The sequence below is a fragment of the Neovison vison genome, chromosome 11 (assembly GCF_020171115.1).
Source record: "Neovison vison isolate M4711 chromosome 11, ASM_NN_V1, whole genome shotgun sequence".
NCBI classification, from domain to species: Eukaryota; Metazoa; Chordata; class Mammalia; order Carnivora; family Mustelidae; genus Neogale; species Neogale vison.
In genome coordinates, this window is record NC_058101.1 from 102979720 (window position 1) to 103004729 (window position 25010).

Genomic DNA, 25010 nt, shown 5'->3' on the forward strand with positions numbered 1-25010 from the left:
CAATTCAATGTCCAGCCTATAGAAAATTTCAGGGCATTGGCCATCTAATAAACACATCCAAACGATAATAGGAAAACACAATACATTACTTCCTCACAAAGACACTGAAATCTAATGTTATTGGAATCATTTTTCATTTGATGTAAATTTTTTTTTTTTAGAAAAGTACTATCTTAGTCCATTAGAAAGAACTGTAAAAGTGAAGTGAGAAGGCGCTTCTGAACGAATGGTTTACGCTCAGTCAGCAGACTGGATGGACTCCCCACCGGCTATCAGGGTAGTGTCCATGCTCGTGAATAGCACCAGTCCTCACACAGGCACTAACCCTCTTCTTCTAGCTGGCACAGGACTTTGCCCAGAGAGAAGACAGACAAAAATGTGTTGGGAAAAACACTAGAAAATACATTTAGTTTTATGATGCTTAAATACCACTTCCAAATCCATTTAACACTGGCGCCCGTGGTAAAATAATGCTAGACATGTCCAACGGGCAGCTTGTATTTTGATTTGCCGTTCCTGAGGCACACATAAATACGGGCTCACGTCCTGGTTCGGAGGGCTGGAAGGCTATTTTCACACACCGTTATCAGAGCGCTACGTGAGCACTTATCGAACAGTTAAGATTCTTGACATACTTGAGCAGGACCCATCCGGCATGAGCATGTATCCGTTGAGACAGTAGCATTTGTAGCTGCCGTAAGTGTTCATGCACCTGTGCTTGCACGGCCGCGGCTTCAGGCCACACTCATTTAGATCTGCAAAGAGCAGGAGTTGATGCAGCAAAATGAGAAAGCTTCGACACTGATGGAAAACCATTTAAAATACTTCGCTATATTGAAGAATGAACGAGAAAAGCAGGAGGAGCTGCGGCCACCAGTCGGTAACAGAAGAGACGGAGCCCGTTTATACCATCTTAACTCCATGCTGGCTACACGAGGGGTGACCGAGAGCCTTCTTCTATCAAAAATGACCAAACGCCTCCTAACAATGAGAGGGCTGTGTGAATTTCTGGAGCTCAGACTACGTAGTACCTGTGGTCTCTGTCTGCAAAGGAAAGTTGGAAAGTCTCCTCACAGACACACTCTCCCTTACCATCCCTACCCTCCTCCTCACGGGTGGAGGTCCTCAGTTATTTACCTGACTGACTCCAATATCCTCCAAATGTCGGAGTTGACTACTGGCTTCACTCCTGACGATGTGACCTTCCTCTTTCAATTTCCTTCTGTCTCTGTTTTAGGACAATTCTCTGTGAGCCATTCTCAGTTTATAGGAAGTATTTTAAAACATTCAACTGCTCTGACCTTTCCAAAGGAGAGCTTTATTTTCAGAGGTAAGAGCTACATGAATTACAGTGATCACTATTGTGGTTTCTCTTGTTCAGTCTTACAGAGTCTATTCTGATCTCAGATTAAAGGAGAAATTTCAGTTTCCTGCTTTCCTGATGTATTTAAGTCACAAAATAAAATACCACCCTAAAACCTACCCTCCAACATACTTTCATTCATTTGGCAGTTAAGAAAGGCACATGGAAATACTAAGGGATGATACATGACAGACTATTATTATGTATTTTAGGTTTGTTGGTTTAAATATCAACATAAATTAATCAACTCCACATAAAAATTTTCTAAATGAAGTTGAATACTGCTTCAAGTGAACATAAAATTCATAATGGAAAACACTAAAATAGTAAGGCTCCAAATGCAGATTTCATTAAAAAGAAATATGACCACATGTTTATTTCATCTGGAACTGCCAGCGTAATCACCTGTTTATTAATCTATGTCACCAAATTAGATATATAGATATATCTAGTGGCAAAGATGTTTTCATCTAATCAAATTTAAATCTGACCTGCCCACTTATTGGAAATCTATATATTTCACTTAATTAAACCACCAGACTATACTGTTTTAAAACCACCTAATAATTACTATGTTTATAAATGCTTTCATATTTTACTGACTTTCCAACTTGGTCTTTTTTCTAACCTTAACAGAACAGTGAGCAGGTTCCCAGCTGGGTGAAGCCTAGGAAGGCTAACTAAGTAAACCAGAAACCTTCGCCTCATTTGCTTTCTTCAGTTTCTACTTTATTGTCTAGTGCCCAGTCATGGGCATTCAAAACAATCACATTTTAAAAAATATTTTTTAAAAATTTTTTCCAAGAAAATACTTTGCAGATTATGTTATCAACACAATTTTGACTTCTCCTTCTATTAAATGAAGTAAAAATTTTAAATCAAGGAAGGAAGAGAAATTCACCCTACGTCTCATATTCTTCTACCTTGTATTTCAAGATTTACTAAAAATTAGAGTCAGGGAATCTTTTCTCATGCTGTAAGAAAAGTTAATTATCATTCCTAATACAAGCATAGACCCCTGCAGATTCACACCTGGCTTTGGTAAGTCCCTGACTGATATTAAATGGTATTTAAGTCTGAGTACCTTATTAGAGAAAGGCTTTGTTTTAAATATTTTTTGCATAAAACAGAAGATTCAACAAAGCCATACAGTGAGACTGAACTCTGTATCTCAAGGGAAGGATACTAATGGACAGAAAATGTGTCAATTAAGAACCGTTAGGCTTCTTTATAAAAAGCCACAGAAACTGGTCAGAGGTTTGTAGCTCTAAACAGCTCATATGTAAGGGATACTTATGCTGACTGAAATTTCTTTATTCATCCTGTCCATGAATTAGAGCTGAAGCCAAGCTGAGGCAGCTCTAGTCTTGACCAATAAAGAACCCCTCAAGGTTGTCGGGAGAAGAGTTTTCATGATCCAGACTGAGGCTGGCTGCCGGTGGTCTTCAGTCCAGATTTATCCTTCCCTTCCCATAAGAAAAAGCACTTTGGGGTTAAGAATCATGAAACTGAAAGGAAGTGAAAAACAATGTTGTAATTCAAAAACAAACAGGCAAAAACAACCCCCCATCTGGGAATCACTCTATGAAATAATATGGAAGAGGAAATAACAGAAGCTTTCGATGGATAAATGTAGAGACATTTCTTGCCTATTTTACTGTTACTAATTTGACACATAAATATCCAAAGACATTGAAAGCCATGTGAGAAAGCCGTCTGTACTCTTAACAGCTGGTGATGGGGAGCCTGACACTCCTGGACAGCTGTCTCCAGCGACGGCCGTAACTGCCCATCTGCTACAGGCATGTGTGTCCTAAAAACTCCACACTGACACTTACAAAAACCACTGCAAAAATTATGAAATAGGATTCCACAATAATCCACGCTATCAATATTTACCAAATATCAGACTTCTGCTAGAGCAGGGAGCTTCAAAAGATTAAAAGCATCTGGTGTCCTGGTGATGAACTTCTTTTTCTCAATTTTCTTCAGGGCTTCTAGTCTATTATTATCATAACTTCATTTTCTTATTGACCTAATGCCTTATAAAATTGACTTAATATGTACTGCTTCCAAAATCTCGTAGACTAACTGATCTAGTAATGCTGGTGTTACTATCAAATCAGAAATTCAAAAACACTTCCAATTTATAGTACATTCTCCTAGAATAACACGCAGAACAATGTAAAGAACAAGCTCCTTGACCACACTTTCTCAAACCAATCTTAAAAGCTGACAAAAAGAACCCAGGAAAGAAAACTTTAGGCATTTACTTAAATTCACTTTAATCTTGCTCTTTAACATAAATTATAAGGAAAATCTAGAATAAAAAATAATGAATTCCATCATGTGTCCATCTTATCACATCAAAAGACATCACTTTACAATTAAACCACTTACATTTCAAATGCTTTAATTACCAAGTATACATTCTTAAAGAACATGTATTACAGTGAGGAGTGTATTTAAGCAGGCTGATGGACTCAGGAGCTTGGGGAGGTGGGGTGGAGGGTGGGGTGAGGGGAGTAAGAAGGGAGCTAGTTCAGAACAAAAATGCAAGCTGCACAGCATTATAATTACATTTTAGGAAATAAAGAATCAGAAATTTTATTAGCATGCAGACACTGAAAAGTAGCTTGAAAAATCTAGAATAGACTCCTTCAATAAGCTAATCCAATGGATTTTTAAGGAAAATAATCTTTCATTCATTTAATGCATTTGGACTTTTTTCTCTTTTGATCCTTAAATTGGGCAATGTCTCAAATTTAACCTTTTACACTTTATATGACTAAAGTGAAGGTCATAGGCAAACAGATGTCAGTATGTCGACTGCCATAACCTTTATTCTTTAAACTATCACTGTTGAAATTCATCCTATTGCCCTAATTCTTTATGCAGAAGATACGCAAGTTGCATTAAGTTTCCTATCAGTGGAGAGACAATAATTAGTAATTTAAATGGCTTCAATTCAGTCATTCTAAATTACCAAACCTATGAGTGGATGAAGGATACAGTCTTTTTAGAACAAAAACATAAAATCATGCTGCCATCTAACTTTTGCACAAGACTTTCCATCGCAATGAAAACACAGATATTTTTTGGTGTTCCTGTTCCCACACCAGCCCTGCAGGTGAACAGGGCAGGAATTATTCTCCCTCTGGAACTAACTGGTTTGCTAAGACTCAGACCCATTAAATGACTTGCTCATAATCACAGAGCTACTTAAAGGCTATACTTAACCAGAACTGGGGCTTTCTAATGTTACAAAATGCACACCAAAAGAAGGAAGTTAATGTATGGTTTGATTTCCAGGTAACCTAAAACTCTCCAAATGTGGCAGGGGGGAAGAAAACTTCATCACTTCTGAAATCCACGTAGCCAGAGCCATCAAATCCCCCATCTCCTTTGCTCTGGAATTCCTGACTTCACTTATGAAAATCAAAGTTATTTTGCCATCTGGCTTTTAGAAAACATTCTGAACCCAGAAAAGGAAAAGAGAAGCAATATTTGAGGCAGTGAAAGGACAGTAGAGGCTCAGCAGGGGGTACTCCTGCCGCTGGCTTTACATGCTCAGGATGCTGAAGGCTGGGTACTCCCGGGGCGGGTCTTGAGAACATTTGCAAGAAGTGACAAAACTGCAGGAAGCTGCGCGGGTGGGAGTGCAGCCCACCTGAGAGAAGGCACGCTCACCCCTTGAAGGCAAACTTGTGGCTTGATGATCCAGGGGTTGGAAAAGAGGCTGTTCACTGCCTTGGTCAAGAGGAGTTGGGTAGAGGTGTTCATCTTCACACCAGGAAGAAGGTAATAAGAGTCAACTTTGAACTGATATCATTTTTAACCCTAAAAATCTTTATAAGTATATATTAAACAATTACATCAAGTTGGTGGAGTTCGCAAAGACATTGTACATGCTTTTTAAAACAGGTTTCTAGTTTGTCCAGTTTCTCTTTTTAAAATTTGAATTTTTGTTTTCCTTAAAATTTATCCCTCCCATCTTGCTTCCCAAAAATCACATGTACGTTTTGCACACATGCACATACATCATTCTCACACCACTCTTTATAGAAACCACCAAAGAAGAGATGGTCATTTTTTAAAGCATTATTTTAGTCATCAACAAAGAGAACACTCAAAAAGCAGATTACACAAATATTAATTACAATCAACCTGCTCTGTTTAGTGATACTAAGGTCTTAAAAGTCCAACTTAAGACTTTTTTCCTCTATTATGTTGCCCAATAATTTAAAATACCCCCAAATTATGTGCAAATTTATGATTTGCATAAAGAGCTTTTAAAAATAAATAGCATGGTACTTCATCAATGCTTTCATTCAAATGTAAGAACTTATGTTATGTTTAGGTCCCATTTAGTAGGAATATACAATAAACTTCCTACAAAGGTTAACTATTGCCATTAATAACTTATCAAAATAATATAAGATGGGTAAGACTAACAAGGAGACTCCAAAAGGCAATCACCTCCTGTTTTAAGACTTTCATAGTATTAACAGCCAGTTAAACTTTCAAATTAAATGAACGCTGGTTTCTGGGTTGAAACTATCCATCTTTCAAAAAGTAAGGCTGTCAGAAATTACCTTAATATTAGGAGTAATAGGGGCACCTGGGTGGCTCAGTGGGTTAAGCTGCTGCCTTCGGCTCAGGTCATGATCTCAGGGTCCTAGGATCGAGTCCCACATCGGGCTCTCTGCTCAGCAGGGAGCCTGCTTCCCTCTCTCTCTCTCTCTTTGCCTGCCTCTCTGCCTACTTGTGATCTCTTTCTGTCAAATAAATAAATAAATAAATCTTTTAAAAAAAATATTAGGAGTAATAAAGGCAATCAGGGACGCCTGGGTGGCTCAGTTGGTTAAGCAGCTGCCTTCGGCTCAGGTCATGATCCCAGTGTCCTGGGATCGAGTCCCACATCGGGCTCCTTGCTCGGCAGGGAGCCTGCTTCTCCCTCTGCCTCTGCCTGCCTCTCTGTCTGCCTGTGCTCACTCTCTCTCCCTCTCTCTCTGACAAATAAATAAATAAAATCTTTAAAAAAAAAATAATAAAATAAAGGCAATCAACTTTGAGATTTACATAAGCCACTAAAGTTTACTGTATAGTTCTAGGCTACAAGTTACTGGTTCTTTTCTTGGGGTGAGGAATTCAACATATGAAACATAAACTTTGTCAAAACATTAGGATCTGATATTTATAAATTGTTTCTTCCAAAATCATTATAAAGCACATCGTGCATTCAAAAACCTAAGTCTTTCATTTCTGAAAATATGCAATGGTAGGGTATTTTATGTGATAAAAATCATTCCCTAATGGGAAAGTTATAAAAATGTTATTATCTATAACAGTACCCCTTTTTGGCTGAAGGGAAAGAGAATTTGTGTGGGTACAGAGACTCAAAGAGGAGAGACCTGAAGGAAAAAAATTCCCAGAGAAATGAGGTGGGGGAAAAAAAGCAAATCTTGCCAGAGTCCGAGTTAGAGTTTCATTATTGTGAGAGGCGCCATGTGCCGTATAGGACAGGCTAATGATCAGCCCAAGCCTATGATTTTATATGTGATCTAGCTATGGCAAATCCAGAAAGGACTCCGAGGGAAAAGAAAGCCCACAACAGCAGACTCACCCTAATCTTGCGACAAGGCTATTAAATTTAGCCAGTTCGCACGTGGGCTCGCCCTGCTCTCTGGGAGGCTCCCCAGGCAGCTCTGAGAGGGCACTGGTTAAATGCTGGCCATTTACACAAGCTATTTACTCCACCAGTTGTTTCCAGGAGATTATTTCTCACAGTACACCACTTGCAACAATTTTTTTAGCAAGTATTTGCCTTACTCAGAAACCTACTTTTTTTTTTTTTTGCTCTTTTCATTTATCATTCTGTTCAATTAGCCAGCATATAGAAACCTATTTTTACTCAGAAGCTAATTGCCAGTTCTGTGAAAGAACTGCATAGTTCTGTATAGAACTGTATAGGTATAGTTTAACTATACCTCTTCTTAACGTTTCTCTCCTCAAGAAAAAAGAAACCTGTTTGAGTTCTCATATTTCTGAGACGTATTTACCAGATTCTTAAGATGTATGGTCCAGATAAAAAACAGTCTCCACTGATTTGCGTGTAACTGATAGAGACTACTTGCTCTAGTCACGTTTCTTGGTGTCTCTCAACAGCTGTCGCCTTCACCAGGCCTTCGCAGCCGCCTCTCACCCTGACCAGTGTTCTCAGGCCACAGATTCAGAGGCTGCCTAAGGCGATGTGCGGGACAGCTCTGGGGAACCCTTTACAAGTGTTTCAGGACCAAGAACCATTACATGAAACTATCATTCACTGAGCAAATAGTTTATGTGCCCTTACCATGTGCAAGTCATTTTAGTAATAGTTTTCAGGGACCCAGAAATCAGAGATCATAAAGGGTCTAAAAGAGCATAAACCACATGCCATCGGGAACTCAACCACATCGCTTTTTTGTTATGGAAGACGGAGAGAGAGATGATCAAAACACATAGTTCTACTGTAAGCTGTAGTCTTATATTCAAGATTGGGCTTGAAATTACATTTTCAGTGTCAGCACTAGTTTTCGCAGGTGTAAAATCCCACTTTGCTACTAATGAAATCCTCTTTCCCCTAAGGAATATAGTTTTAGGAGTCAAGACATAAACTCAGTACATTTCCATTTTTCTTCAGAGAAACAGGTATGTATTACAGTAAAAAGTACATGATAAACTGGTTTTCTGAAAACAGGAGATACCCAGAGACAGATCCTTGTTACAATAATAGTTTCAGTGTCCTTGAAGCATATTAAAGTTGATGTAGCTCCTGCAAATAAATTTAAATGGATTTCTCTGCAATCTCAACAGTGGCTTCTTATAATAACCTTCTTTGTATAACCCCTGGCATCGGGACAACAAAGTTTTATGGTACTGACATATTAATGAAACCTCTGATGGTTTATTTTCTCCACTTTAAAAAGGGAAGCATGCTGGAAGTCTCAGATGCACACCGATAACTCAATAATCAGAACCGGACATGTCACTACTTGTAAACTTAGACAGGGGAAGGAAAGTCAAAAGGATTTTTAAAAGAAGTAAACTGAGATAACAAAAACTCTACTTACTTCTAAAAGACTTTCCTGGTATGTTTGGTAACTTCCAAGTTAAAAAAATATTATAAAAACAGCATTGGAAAAAAATCAGTTAATCAAATAGCAGATAATACAGAATACACTTGACAATGACAGTTTCTCCTACCATTGGACATGTCACATTTCATTAGCATAGATGTCATCTTATAGTTCAGGAACAATTCCTTATACTTTTTCAAACACCAGTGTTCTGGTTCTTGAAATTATGCCCATAAATCCTGAGTTTACACGAGACATATCAAGGAGTATCAGATATTGAAGAACAGGAGTGCTTCAACAATATCACCTCCATATCTGATGAGGTCAAGTAATTATCTATGGGACAGTCAGGTCGCATGTAACTGTTTCATTCAACACTGGAAAGGACAGAAAGGGTCACTTCAATTTAAGAAATAAATGAAAAATGGACTCTTTTATCCCTGTGTCTTTCTGGTGAAATCTAACCCCAGCTTTTATTTATAGGGTTTTTTTACTCCTAATAATAGAACATTTGGGGTAGAAATTAACTAAAAAGACAAGCTTTGTCAGATTTGTTAGCCCAAGTCAGAAGTTCACATTTGCAATAATATTTTCTCATCTGAAACAAAACTGACAGAGAAAATATGAATTATATGGACAACAGTTCTAAGTAGACATACTAGGTCTTTTACCAAGTAATTCTATGAACTTCGACCAGACACTTAATATTCCTGATATCTTTTCCAATGAGAAATAAAAATTATTTATCACTTAATTATCATGAATAACATTCTACCTCCTGACACTGTAATAATGAAAATAAACAATATATATAAAATACCTGGGGCACTGTGCTAAGTGAATATCTGCTTTTATAAGCAACTTTAAACAAAATAAGTCTGTTAAAATCTTTATTTCTCAGAGGAACTTTGTAAACTGGTAACAGCTGAAGGGAATTTAATCTCAAAGATCAAAGGGCTCAGAGTTTGAAGGGACCTCAAAATTTCGAGTCAGACTTCCAACCTGACTTGAGCACTGAAGGGGTTCCATCTCACTGGGGTAGGTCCAAGGAGGCCCACAATTTTCCAGGGCTTCTCCACTAAGCTCCTGGGAGAACGAGAACTAGCAGAATATTAGGTTTCTACATGACTGATGCTGTGATTCTCTTATTTAAAATACATTTTAATTAGAATCTGTGAATAGGAATAAGAGGATGAAATCTGATGAAATGTATTTTAAGGTTTACTGTTATATTTTTATCTTTCAGAAAATGGCAGATCACATGTTTTAGAAACAAAAGCCATGGAAAAATGGTTTGGCCTGAGAACCTAAAACTTCTACATGAGGCAGAAACAGAGGGGACTTATGATTGCTAATCTGTGTCAAACTGGTTTCCTACCTTGATTGCAGGTCTTTCCAGCATATCCGGGATGACATTTGCACTTGTCGGGTCCAATACATTCACCATGTTTGCACTGTGGCTGGCAGACAGCTGTGAAAAGAGGACATCATGCATTATTTCTACGTCAGCAGGACATCAACCAGACAGCATCTATGTCATGTAGTAGTTTGATAATCAAAGAGAAGACTAGGAACTTACAACAGAGTAGCCGAAATATGAAAATCACTATGTCTTGGGAGTGGTAAGGACTCTTTAGACTTAGTAGTCTCACATACATGTGAGTTATGTGTGTGTGTGTGTGTGTGTTCATATGTGTAAATCACTTGGGTCTGGAAAATCGGCTAAGCCTAAGTGCAATGCTAAAATAGTGAAAAAAGATGTTTAAATAGGTAAACTATAAATAAACACAACTGATGTTTGTCAATAGTTACAACTTTATAATAACCTGTATCACCAATTTCAAATGTGTTCCCTCAAATATGCTTCAAAAGTAGTTCTCAGTCCAAAGATATGGGCATATGTGAACTACAGATAAATTTCCCACTAAATAATACTTATTTTACTAGAAACGCTACTTCTAGTATGAAATGGTTCTAAATGAAATAAAACCCCAAACTCAGTATTTTTGGAACTTCCACTTAAGAATACTTCTGTCATTCTGAGCATTCTTAACCCTGGCGTAGTACGACTGCCATAACCCTTGCCATGACCTATCATAGCAAACAGGAAGTTCTATTTTACGTTTATTATCTTCTACCAACCGAGTTTGTCTTTCCTCAGGATGGCAAAATGCTATAAAACATCACTCAGAGCTTTCAGTCTTCCATTCCTGCCAAGACACTGGTCATAATTTTTTGGTTACTTTATACCAGTGGTTCTCCACTGGGGCCATCTTTGTCCTCTATGGAACATTTGATATAAACAAAGACATTTTTGGTTGTCACACAGGGGAGAGGGTACTACTGGCATCTGGCAGGCAGAAAACAGGGATGCTCTAAACGTCCTACAAAACAGATTACCCAGCCAAAGTGTGATGGTGCCAGAGTGAGACAGCTGGCTGAACACTGAACTGGTGCACGGGGCTGTGCCAGATGTGAAAATAGAGGAGAAAATTCATTGTATAGTATTGTCACTCGTCTCACAGAGCTTACAGCATAGATGAAGAGACAAAACAATCATTTTTCATTTAGCACAACATATGTTAACGAGCAAAATGGGTGGCACATACGAAATTTGTGAAGCCATCATCCCATATGCATATTCACAGATTCGTACAGAAAGCCTCAGAAAAGACTTGAGTTGGTTCTTCACACACGGGAAGACAGAGAAGGGGAAGATTCTCCAAGGTAAGGAGAGTTATATAGTTAAACACTATCATTTACTCACAGGGCACCGAGGCAGAATCAAGTGAAAGAGATAGCTTAATGTCAGTGGAAAAATGAGACGTAGACAATCATAGGTGAGTGGTGTTAAATGATGATGTTCCCTAAATTTCAGGCTGAGGAATATATACTTTATAGGAAATGGGAGGTTTCTGGAAGTTTATCATCATCATCATCATCATGAGAATGACCCGACAGAAATAAAAGTCTAGGGATATTAACCTGGTGGTGATATGAGGGATAGACTAGAAAAAGTCTAGGTGACATGAGAAAGGCATGATCTGTTTGCTACAGAAAAGATGGGCTTCAGGAAGCACTGAGTGAGTCGACACATCTTGAAGCTCAAAGGGAGTGGAGTTGACAATGACCCTGAGTTCTAAGGTCCCGGACTTTACTTCCCGTATCAGCCAAGGCTGTCTTCATTCTGGGATGTGCTCTTAGTTTCCTCTATCACAATTCTCAAGCTTCATTTCCTTCAAAACTCAAATACTCCGTAAAACTGAGGGGCAAGTTATTTCTGGTGTTTTCTACATGTCCTCACTTAACCCTCGCTGACCTTTCCCTCACCTGGCACTCTATGGGGCTTATTTGCCAATCTTACCTCAAGCCTGTTTCCTGCTTGTTTGTCAGCCCACCTGGACACTATCACTACTAATCCTTAGACAGTGCTGCTCGGAAGTATTAAAAAGCTTGCAGAAAGAAGGGATGAGAAGAGTAGAAGGTGCAAATGATAAGAGAAATGCAAATTTCCCTTGGAAAACTCTTAAAATCTCATTTTAGATACAGCATGAAATTAAAAAGAAAGCAATTTTGTTCAGATCTGTGAGAAGACATAATCTATCTAGAAGGGCCTTCCAAAATTATTCTTCAGCCAACTGTACACGAGTAGATGGTTTAGACGCAGTTTTTAAAGTAAGTCCCAGAAACAAACCAGTCTTTATATAATTTCCAGGCCCCATAACCAAGAAATGCAAGTTAAAGTTTTTTAAATCTTAAAAAAAGATTTGCCATAATTTTTAACATTTATATATGAACACAATCTGAATGAATCAATTATCACTGAAGCACCCACAGGATCATAATTTAACAAAAATAAAATCTCAAATCAGTAAGTATGAGTTGAATTAATAATCCCCCCACATAGCTGGAATTTGAAAATATCTCTAAAAACATGTAAAAGTACTTTAGGAAGTACCACTTAAGAACATGAAAAGTTGGGGCGCCTGGGTGGCTCAATGGGTTAAAGCCTCTGCCTTTGGCTCAGGTCATGATCCCAGAGCCCTGGGATTGGGCCCTGCATTGGGCTCTCTGCTCGGTAGGGAGCCTGCTTCCTCCTCTCTCTGCCTGCCTCTCTGCCTACTTGTGATCTCTGTCTGTCAAATAAATAAATAAAATCTTAAAAAAAAAAAAAAGAAATGAAAAGTTTATTGAGAAGAGGACAGGTTATGAAACAAACTCCAGGTGTAGGCTGTTTTGCCTTCTGACCCCTTGACTAGCTTGATGACCATCCATTTATTGTCCTTCCAGGTGCTGTAGAGGAACAAAGTCTTTATTGCCCCCTCCCTTTCTTGTTGTTTGTTTTCAGCGCTCTAATCTTGGGCACATCAAATGTACACATTCCAAGAGGCCAAGACAGTTAATGTTTCTTACATGCTTAGAGTGTAATTCTCAAACAAACTGCTATCTGCACTTCTACCCAACAGACTGTTCACTGAAGTGACCAAGGACCTATATATCAGCCAACAGCTACTAATGGGATAGGATATTCAAAATGTTGGTATCACCAATTTTTTCTTCTTACAAAAAGAAAACATTCAGAAAAATGTTGCATAAAAGAACTTCTTCCTATTATCTTGCTGGCATTGGATCTGCGATGGAGTCAATGAACATACGTTGAACATTTGTTACCTATGTGTATTATACTAGGCAAGTGTTGGGGAGTGGGGATGAGAGATTCACTGAGAATATGAAACATGAGCTGTGCAGCTAGAATGCATTGGCCCAAACTGACCAAGAACTCAGAGAAAGGAGATGAAAGAAGAAAGGGGAGAGGGGCAGGAGGGTCATAATACAGTATAATTGTAACAACTATGACTACGGTCCTCCCCTAGAAAACTGTCATCCGAGCAATGCCCTAGAGATTAAGAGGTTGAGATGATTGGGTTGGAAGATAAAAGCCTTTCAGAATACGCACAGAGCGTAGGGGAAGGGAGGGAAAGGTTTTCTCAGTGAGTGCCAAGTGTTTTGGCTGAGCTACACTGTAAAGTGCTTACAACAGCAGAGGAGATCAAAAGGAAGATTAGGACAAATCATAAAAGGCACTGGTGGCAGCAATTGCTGGGTGCTTACCAGTATCTATTTTTCCCTTTTTTTTTTTTAAAATTAGGATGGCATTTCTGTTTGCTTGTTTTGGGAGTGGGGAAGGAGGTAACAATGGAAAACTACATTCCCTATCTTCCCTGGTAGAGCTGGATAGCCAAGTGACTAAATTCTGCTGATGATAAGTAAACAGAAGTTACTGGGTGGGGCTTTTGGAATGCTACTTTAAAAGGGGGCTGACTAGTCACTGAACTATAGTGGCCACTTTATGATCCTGAGAAGGAGAGCAAGAAGTCATAACAGTTACCCTAACTTAGCATCCTAACAATTTAGGGTACTGCTTCTTGTGTCACTGTTACTTGCAGCTAAATACAATTCCTAATGGACTACCCTTGAACACAAAGTCATGGAATCTGACTTCATCTGTGTTTATTATCAAGCTTGCAAATGTTTTCTTTGGTACTCATTTAGGATAGAAATATTAAGAGTAGATCTTAGGAACAAAATACAACTTGTCAAATTTATTTTACATCTATGATACCGTATAATCATAGAAGTACGGGGCACCTGGGTGGCTCAATGGGTAAAGCCTCTGCCATTGGCTCGGGTCATGATCTCAGGGTCCTGGGATCGAGGCCGGCATCGGGCTCTCTGCTCAGTGGGGAGCTGCTTCCCTTCCTCTCTCTCTGCCTGCCTCTCTGCCTACTTGTGATCTCTGTCTGTCAAATAAATAAATAAAATCTTTAAAAAACAATCACAGAAGTAGCTTAAAAATTTCGTTTCTAAATCTCAAGAACTAGATTGAAAGATACATATTCATCATGAAATGAGAGAAATACTCTTCCAACTTCTGTTAAACTGGTCCCCCTCTTGGTCATCCTCTCCACTGTGTAACATGAGCTTTTGGCAATCAGCATATACCAACCCTTACAACCTGCGGATGGCAGGTCAGGGGCATAAAAAACCCAAGTCAAAAGATTAACTGGTTTAATACATGTACACACTGTCCACTTTAGAGTGGTCTTCTAAAAACATCAAAGACAGATGATACACTTGATTTGGAGAAAATCACGTGTCTCTTGGTGCTAAAAGTTAATGGGAAAAAGAAGTGTTGCTCCTCTGACCTTCACATGGATTGGAGAGAACTTTGGGCCGTTCTTGGTGGCCCACTTTCCTCTTTTATCACATATGGTTTAGCAGCTCAGTAAATAAAAGTCAGGTCAGGATCACACAGCCAATAATGATACATTTTTCCCCCCAAAAATTGGATGCCAGAATTAAGCCCAAATGGGCAAACCACACTCAACATTTACTAACATTCTTACGGCATCATCTCCACAGCGTCCTTAAAATAACCTGTCACTTTTTGAACTAGAAAAAGAAACACATCTCAACTGGCAAAGCAGACATAGCTCTTCCACATCTCTTCTGTGGGACTGCAATCTACAATCTTACCCTCGGAAATTCATCCTGATGTAACGGGGGTTCTGAGAGACCCATGAAACGAGTTTTCAAGTAAGTTAGGGGACAGGAAAACTCCCACCTCAGTTCTATGTAATATTTCTCACGTAAACCAATTACGGTGGGTGTCAAGTACCAACATTTGAAGAAATCAGGACATGCTGAGATGCCCAAGCAGGCGGTGGCTCTGGAGAGTGACAAGGGAAAAGCCAATTCAACCACAGGTGTCGTTAGGAACTTCAGAAGGGTTTTCTAATGTAAATAAGATTGTCTTTAGAGTCCCAAGCATCGTTTGTGATTTTTGCCATCTACATCAAGCTGCTTGTCAGATACAGCAGTACAAGAATCCTCGTCCTCCAGGGTGTGTGATTTAGAAACAAAGGGGATATAGAAGTAGGCAAGGGCAGGCAGGAAAATGAACAGATACAAAACTGGGAGTGTTCAGAGAGCTCTCATCACATCTCACAAGCTTCGGAGAACCCAGCTATGGAAGAACTCATTATGAGGGAATAGGAACATATGAGGAGGAATAGCTTTTTCACGGGGCAGTTGCCTTGGAAGAGACACAGTTGTTGAAAGAAACAGGAAACAGCTCAGCGCTGTACTCATGGGGCCGAAGGACGGGAAACAGAATTCCATAGCGCTCCAGTGGAAAGGGACTTCACCTACCCCATGGCATCGGTATGACCAAATCTAGAGGAAAAAATCCTATGGATTTTAAGATCTCCAGGGGAAAACAACTCTGCAGCCTTCGCAATATTCTGTACTCTGGTGTCCATTATCCTATTTTCAAATCTAAATTCCTGCTGTGGTAAAAACTGAAATAAAAGTGCCTCTGATTGTTATCATGACAAAATACTATGTGTTAAATGCTCTCAGTGATACAGAACACATTTTCTGTGACTGGCTTCATTCCCACAGTATCCATAAAAGGCAGGAGAGAGACAGACCTTATACTCAGATAACCGGCAGAGAAATGAAAACACAGAAAGTTAACTGACTTGCTCAATTTCAGAAAAAAAATGCTTATCCCTGTCTCGTGGTCAGTCTCCTAGTTCTTCTTGTGTTAGGAACAAGGCCAGAAAGCTTAGCATTTTGAGTGGCTTTGGAGGTGACAGGAGAGGAAAACCCCTAAGCAAGACAGGATGAGAGGGGGAGAGGCCAAAGTGATCAGAGGCGTAAAGGTATTTAAGTTACCTGTATAGGAAATGAAAGTTGCAGTTGAGAACAAAAATCTGTAATTTGAGAAAATTAAAGTAGATTTGCCAGAATATGGATATCAAGTGATCTCTACCCCACTGCTTATTCTGTAACAGATTCGTAAAGTCTGTAACTGCTATCTCTTCTAAAGTACTGCTACAGCTATGAGGGTTTTTTGATCTCACACATTGTGCCCAACATTATCTTTCACTAAGGCCTTAGTCATGAACTACATCAAATATTAGGTCAATCAATCAACTGATCATCTAGAGCATGAAGTTAAAATAGCCAAGGGCTTCTGGTCTATTTAAGGTCATCTTCCAAGAGTAGTGTGACAACAACTTTATTTTTGTCTTTGGGAACATCTAATTCAGAGTCATTTACCAATTACCTATTTCAGCAATCACTAACTTTTTTTTTTTAAGATTTTATTTATTTATTTGACAGAAAAAAAGAGAGACAGATGGACAGACAAGCAGGGAGAGCTGCAGGCAGAGGGAGAAGGAAAACAGACTCCCGCAACCAGTGCAGGGAACCAGATGTGGGGCTCGATCCTAGGACCCTGGGATCATGACCTGAGCCGAAGGCAGACACTTAACCAACTGAGCCACCCAGGCACCCCTCACTACCTTACTCTTAATTCTTGAAGTTGACCAAAGAAAATAAGTGCCTACATCTGCACCTTTGTATTTCATACCAACTTCTGTTTAACATAATTAAGCACTATCTCTTTCCACTTAGAAAACCTTCTAGAAAGTGCTATCATTTTGAGTTTACTTGCAATTTTAATGTTTCTCTTCTAATGAGATACAAAGGCAGAATTTAGATTAATGCCAAATGAGACTTTATGAACACATAAGAAATGGTTACTATTTATTTGGAAGTGTGAAGTAGGTTTTGTTTTGTTTTGTTTTGTTTTTTTAAGTAAGTTAAGAGCAAAAATAAGCATACCTAGCCCCAGATTTTTTTTTTCTAAATACCTACCATAATAAAAGGAATCAGGGCTGAGTCAGGGAGGCTGGAATATTTTGCTGTGACAAAAAGCAGGGATGAACTCAGAGTGATGGAAACATGTGAAAAGGATACAGGAGCTTGGTTGGGATGTTCCCACTGGCCAAATTTGGGATAATTTGAGCACCAGGGAAAATAAGGACAGTATTTGGTAATGATTAAATAACAAAAGAACCCATACGTCCAAAGTGATTCTAAAACAGGACAGAGTTCCTCTTTACAGAAGAATGACACCTAACACGCAGAAGGAATGACAGAACTTGAAAAAGATGACTTTACAACCACCATTGAATTAATTAGTTTGAGCAAAAATTATTCACAGATGTTAAAACTTTCACTGATGAGAAGTTTGCTGGGAAACAGGATATTCAAACAGCTTCAATGTATCATCTGACAGCTTCCTCATTATAAAAAGAAGGTGACTTTCAGTGGAAAAATCTAAGGGACACAACATTAATCAAGTGATCAAATTTAGCATCACCAAAAACAGAACTACATCATGTGGAAAGGGAGTATCATAATACATGACCACCTTTGTAATATTCTCGCAAAAAAGATTTAGCCTGAATCAACTGTGAAACATTCTACCAAGCAACTGATGCAGACTCTTTTAAAAATGTCATTGTCGAGAAGCAAAAAAAAAAAAAAGAGAGAGAGAAAGTAAAGGAAAGTGGCAGAATTATTCCAAATCAAAGGAGACCAAGAAGGAATGGAACGACATGTACTAAGTGATCTTTGATTGGCTCTGGATACAAAAGAAATAAATCCATATAAATTATTATTGGGCTAGTCGGGGAAATCTAAATAGAGATTGTTTATTACATGATATCATTGTATCTATGTTCAAATTTTTATGTATGATAATTATATTGTGGTTTGAGGGTGAATGTCCTTGCTCTCAGGAGATGCATGCTGAAATACTTAGCATTATGTGCCATATGTCTCTAAGTTACTTTCAAGTGGTTCAGTGAAAGAGAGAGAGAAAAAAATGTACAATGTATTAATAGTCGTACATGGAGAGTATATGGGTGTTTACTGTTCCTATAGTTTCAACTCTTCTGTGTATTTGAAAATTTTCAAATACAAAAATGGGAAAAAGTTGGGACGCCTGGGTGGCTCAGTGGGTTAAGCCGCTGCCTTCGGCTCAGGTCATGATCCCAGCCTCCTGGGATCGAGTCCCACATTGGGCTCCCTGCTCAGCAAGGAGCCTGCTTCTCCCTCTGCCTCTGCCTGCCACTCTATCTGCCTGTGCTCGCTCTCTCTGTAAAATAAATAAATAAAATCTTTTAAAAAAAAATGGGAAAAATTTATAAAAACACCAGTAGAATAATATGCATACCTTGACAAATATTATGACTTAACTTGTGAGCCACTGTTCACTTATCAATGCACTCTTGAGAGGGGCTTAAGAATACAGGTGCTGAGACCCATGGGGTCGCAGCTCTACTACGTAGGAAACACATGACCTATGCAGATTACCCAGCTTCTCTCTGCTCTAAAATGTATACCATAGGTTAAGCCAGAGAAAGTAGCCAAAATTTTTTTTTTACTAAAGAAATAGTAAACCCACAGGGTGCATATAGAACTTAGCCATAGAGCTGTTGGGAGAGTCAACAGAGAAAAATCCAAATAAAGTACTTAGGACAGTACCCATCTCACAGTAAGGGCTCAATACAATGCTAGCTATAATGAGCATTATAAGGACGACAAAGAGGAAAAAGTAGCAGTGTCTAAGACACTGTTTTATGAACTGAGGGAATACAAATCAGTAAGATGCCAAGTCCTCATCCTCAAGAGGGTAAGTCTAGTAAGGAAACAGAAGTAAGCAAAGATGTCTTCATAAGAGACACATGTAAAGGATACAGAAGAGGAAATGATCAATTACATAGTTTAAGAGACTCAGAAAAGGTTTCAGAAAGGAGCAAAAAGAAATCTACAAGACATCTGACATTGTAATGTAATAATTCATTAGAATACTATGAAGAATATTTGTTTTTGTTAAAAATTATTTTTATTTATTTTAGCTGAGGAGATGATGCACTAATTTTGAGGCTTACTGAGCAATCATCACAGAAGGCCAGCAAAATTTAATGTAACTATTCTCACAGCAATCAAAATCCTTAAGTTTAAAAGAGCCACTGATATTTATAATGAGTTGAGCCATGTATTTACTATTAAAAAAATGTTAGAATGGCCAAAATTAACAAAACAGGAAACAACATGTGTTGGAAAGGATGTGGAGAAAGGGGAACCCTCTTCCACTGTTGGTGGGAATGCAAGTTGGTGCAGCCTCTTTGGAGAACAGTGTGGAGATTCCTCAAGAAATTAAAAATACAACTTCCCTATGACCCTGCCATTGCACTACTGGGTATTTACCCCAAAGATACAGAGGTCGTGAAAAGAAGGGCCATCTGTACCCCAATGTTTATAGCAGCAATGGCCACGGTCGCCAAACTGTGGAAAGAACCAAGATGCCCTTCAACAGATGAATGGATAAGGAAGATGTGGTCCATATACACTATGGAGTATTATGCCTCCATCAGAAAGGATGAATACCCAACTTTTGTAGCAACATGGATGGGACTGGAAGAGATTATGCTGAGTGAAATAAGTCAAGCAGAGAGAGTCAACTATCATATGGTTTCACTTATTTGTGGAGCATAACAAATATCATGGAGGACAAGGGGTCTTAGAGAGGAGAAGAGAGTTGGGGTAAATTGGAAGGAGAGGTGAATCATGAGAGACTATGGACTCTGAAAAACAACTGAGCGGTTTGAAGTGGCGGGGGGGTGGAAGGTTGGGGTAACAGGTGGTGGGTATTATAGAGGGCACAGATTGCATGGAGCCCTGGGTGTGGTGAAAAAATAATGAATACTGTTTTTCTGAAAATAAATAAATTAATTTTTAAAAAATGGAATCACTTTGGTGACTATGCAGAGATTTACAGGATATGAGGCATTTGTCAGTTTGGCCTCCTGGGTTTTCGTTTTGTTTTTTAAGAAAACATTAGTTCATTAATTGTTCTAAATTTATTAATGAAGAAGCATAAGCAAAAATTTAGTAACCACCTAAATGACCATCGATCAAGGACTGGCTAAGTAAGTGATGGCGCGGTGGCCTCCCGGCCTCCAGTACTGTGGACTTCAACCAGTCCTGATCTACGATTAGAGGGACCTCACAAACTGGTGATTTGACTATGCACTCTCCTCCTTACTCTCACTCAGTCACTGACTCCTCACATGGGCATGTTTACTTAGCTCATCGTTGTGACTCAAACGCCGACACCACAGCTCTGACTTGATGCCTGCTGATCCCACCAGCCTCCTCTGCAATCACATCCACATATATACCAACAAATTGCAGTCCCCAGAAAACAACGTATTCTGATGCTTCCATGCTTTTCCATGGAATGTCCTTCCTTCCATTGTCGGCTGGACTAATACTCATTCAGGCTTCAGTACTACTCAGATTAAATGCTACCATCTCAGAGATTTGCTTTAGACCCTCATTCTGAGTTTGAAGCCCTTCTTAGTGCTTTCTATAAGCCTCTCAGTGCTTTTATAAGCATACTTCTATCATAAATTACTTATATATGTTTATATATATATATATATATAAATAAATACACATCATGCTATATGATCATTATTACATAGTTATTTTCCTTATCTAGTTCCATTACACTTTGAGCTCTTTATCTTTTAGGATTTATTAATTTTAGAGAGCTGGGGAAGCAGAGGGAGAGGGAGAGAATCTCAAGCAGACTTCCCGCTGAGCTCAGAGCCCAGTGCAGGGCTCGATCTCAGGACACCCAGATCATGACTTGAACTGAAATCAAGAGTCAGATGCTCAATTGACTGAGTCACCCAGGCGCCCCAACTTTGAGCTCTTTAAAACACCATACCTGCTCTGAAGCAGCATACAGTCTCTTGGCAAAGATAGACATGACAGGCATACAAAGTATTAAGAGAATAGAGAAGAAGGAATTTCTCTGCAGAGACATAAGGATAGGGGGAAAATGTCAGGAAAGGCTTACAGGAGGAAATGTGAACTGAATCTTAATGGATGAGGAGGAATTCACCACGTAGATGGGTGAAGTGCCTTCCATTCGAGAACCAGCGACATAAGCAAATCCAGAGACACAGCAGCAGAAGGTCTAGAAATACAAGGGAAGTCCACTGTGGCAGGGTCTAGATAACAGAAAATAGTCCTTCATAGTGAAGGCAGTGTCAGCCTGGAGGTCCTTGGCCTCAAAGAATCAGGAGTCTATCCATCTTTGTGAATAATCAATGGACTGTTGGTAGCAAATGCCACAGATTATATTTTATGCATCCTCATGCATGTAAATTGGCTTCTTTGGGGAACCTGAATCAAGAGTTACAATCTATGATCTATAACATAGGTCATAAGATAGGCAAATTAAATATATTCATTTTCCCAGTAAATTGTCCTTTCTGAAAACCACAATCTGGTTATTAAGATTACATCCTATTTATCTTTTTTGACCCTTGTATTCAGAAGTATCTGGTCCTTACATCTTCAAAAGTGTGCTGAGCTGAGCTGAACTGGACAGGGTGCAGAGGAAGCTACTGCCCTGGGTAGAAAGATGCAGAAGACACAGTGAACAGCTTCATGGAACGACCAGTCTGGGAGAAAACCAAAAACATAGATCCACAAGTCACCCCAGTGTAGGGCAGCAAGAGACAGGCTCTATGCAAATGTTGTAACTCAGTGTAGAGCAAGGAACGGAAACCTCTCCCTGCTGAAGTAAGGAAGGCAGAGAAGAGAAGGTAGCATCTAAGCCAGTGATCCAACCAAAAGGGGGAAAACAGGGTGTATCATTCATACAGGGTGATTTTCTTCCAGGCAAAATGGTAAACTGGAAAGGATTTTTTTTTTTTTCAAAACTTAAAATGAGTAGGTAACACTTCAGCCAATATGTAACATAGTATTTTTACCTCTCCCCCATTCTTCATACACGTCTAAAGTTGATCCTCTATAACACAGTAGCGATGCTTATCAATGCTGACTGAAGAAGCTGGGGAGGGAACCCTTGTGTAGGAGGACAGTGCTGGAGAGATCATCAAATCACAGCCTCAGCCCCGCTCAGATTTCACCCCCGAGCTCCAGACCCAGAATCCAACCACTACCACACCCTCCACAGCAAAGTCTCACGAGCCCTCAGAACATACCACATCCAATGTGGAAGTCATCATCTGCAGTTTCTTCTACGTTCTCTAGGTCACTGAGTAACACACCAGGAACCTGGACACCAACCTTGATTCTATCTTTGTCATTTCCCACAACCACCATCATCACCAAAAGCCACAATTTTACTGAATGTGAATTAACATGGAGCCAGTTACTGAGCCAAGTGCTCTCTCATCTGATCCTCATAAAAACCCTATGAGGTAGGGCTCTTAGCTCTATTTTTCCAAAAAGAAGCTATTGTTCAGAAAGGTGAAGTCACTTTCTCAAAAACACCTTTCTGAGTGGCAGCGGCTGCCACACCAGCAGTGGCTGTCTGCAAAGTCCAAGCTCCCCACCACTGTCCTGATGCTGCCTGCTTCTCTCTCCCTCCTTTTTAATTCTCTTTTATATATATATATATATATATATATATATATATTATTTATTTATTTGACAGAGAGACACAGCAAAAGGGAACACAAGCAGAGGGAGCGGGAGAGGGAGAATCAAGCTTCCCACTGAGCAGGGAGCCTGATGTGGGGTTCTATCCCAAAACCCTGGGATCATGACCTGAGCTGAAGGCAGAAGCTTAAGGACTGAGCCACCCAGGTGACCTGCCTCCCTTTTTAAAAGTATCTTTGAATCCCTATCCTTTTCTCTGTTCTTACCTCTACTACTTACAATAAAACCTAACTTGTCAGGTTTATTGTAATAACCTCAAGCCTCAAGCCTCAAAAAGCTATTCTCTAAATTGCCAATCAGGAAAACTTTCAGAAATTAGGCCCACAACATTCAGTGCCTACAGGTCCCAGGCATTTGCCCTGAAGAAGTGAGCCCCATGGCAATGACCTTCATGCTTTTTCCAAACGAGACAGCTGCTAAGCCCCTCCAGTCCACTGATTCCTTGCAGTAATGCAGGATTACTGATTTTTCAGCAAACCCTGATATCCATGTTTCCTGTGAAATACTGGCAACTATTTCAAGAAATGTTAAAATACTCTGTGAATGAGACTAAATTCACCTGTATGCTAGATATGACCTATTATCCCAGCTTACAACCTCTGAAATATAAATTTGATTATGTAATTTCCTTGTTTAACATCATTACAATGTTCCTCTGCAACTTTGGAACAAAGGCTGATCTAGTTAAGATGACATCAAAGGCCTTCCATGAGTCAGCCCATTGCTACTTCTTCCACTGCATCTCTTATCTGATGCCCTTCAAACACATACCCCACACCAGAGTACGGTGCTTACACTTCCTAGAATGTACCCCCTCACTCTGGCTTCTAACATTTCAATGCACTTTTCTGTCTGGCCAGGGTGCTCTTCACCTAATGACTTATCCCTCAGGATTTAGTTGGGCCACTACTCCATCACTCCTGGGCTGGGATCCTGCTCCCTAAGATATGTTTTTGCAGTATCCTAGATCAAAACACACCTCTCATCCAGTATTATCCTAATATGTGGGCCTTCAGCACTGACAGTGAACAACATGGATGCCTAGAGCTTCATCTTATAGGGATGATATCTGCAAGTCGTTATCTATAGTTCAGAGATACCATGAAGGTAATAGCACTCAGTGTGTGTATACACACACACACACACACACACACACACACACTGTTCACTGAAGGACTCAACTGAACACCACCAAGTCCATAAAATCTTTGATCCTCTCCAGCAAGAAGGGTCTTTTCCTCTGAGCAACCTCAACTCTTTGCCACTTTTTCCTATTTTAGAATCCTGGAAGGAATGAAACAATCATCTTACCAAATTAGCTCCTCACAGACAAGAGTCTATAGATCTCTTTGTACCTCTCCCAGCACCTAACTTAGCTCTTTGCTTCTAGTAAGCTCTCAAATGTTTGTGGAATAAACCACAGCAACTCTAAATGTTCTACTTCCTTCCAGTTCCTTTTCCTTTGGTTAGCTAATCAAAACCAGACTCTACTCTGAGGGTTGCAAATGGATATTATTAGAGAAGTGAGAAAGGAATGGTTCAGAAACATAGATAGCTATTCAATGAAAGTTTAATTTTAGAAAGGAATAATGTGGCAAATCTCCTACTTCCAATTGATTACTTTCAAAAGATGGTCATATAGGGGCTCCTGGATGGTACAGTCAGGTAGGTGTCCAACTCTTGACTTTGGCTCAGGTCATGATCTCAGGGTTGTGGGATCGAGCCCAAAGTTGGGCTTCATGCTCAGAGCAGAGCATGCTTGAGATTCTCTCTTCTTCTCCCTCTGCACCCTCCCACCCCCACACTCTACCACTAAAATCTAAATATTTTTTTAGAAAAAAAGACGGGCATATAAACAAGTGTATTTAAAAACATGCTATACTGTATTAGGATGGAATCTAATTAAACACTAGGGTGGTATTCAAAGTATTCTATATATTTTTATATATTGTTCTCTCTATATATTCTATATATTGACCACACGCTAATAATAGCAAACGTTTATCAAGAACTGTTCTGCATGAGGCACTCATGGCCAGTTGGTAAGTCCCAGGAAAAGGTTCTGAACCTGGATCTGTTGGTGACAAAGCCCACATTCTACAGCTGACTCTTGAACAACATGG

General features: G+C 39.4%; 1 protein-coding gene across 5 annotated transcripts in view; it reads right to left on the reverse strand.

The window, feature by feature from the left end:
• NPNT (nephronectin) overlaps nucleotides 1-25010 on the reverse strand; it is an 82259-nt gene that overhangs the window by 37213 nt on the left and 20036 nt on the right. For 3 of the 5 annotated variants that reach the window (XM_044224350.1, XM_044224352.1, XM_044224355.1), the window contains 3 exons: nucleotides 9860-9952; nucleotides 5054-5146; nucleotides 636-755 (listed from right to left, as the gene is read on the reverse strand). In XM_044224350.1, coding sequence (XP_044080285.1) covers nucleotides 636-755; nucleotides 5054-5146; nucleotides 9860-9952 — 306 coding nt within the window. The remainder of the gene's footprint in view (nucleotides 1-635; nucleotides 756-5053; nucleotides 5147-9859; nucleotides 9953-25010) is intronic. The other 2 variants (XM_044224353.1, XM_044224354.1) reach the window with 1 other exon arrangement.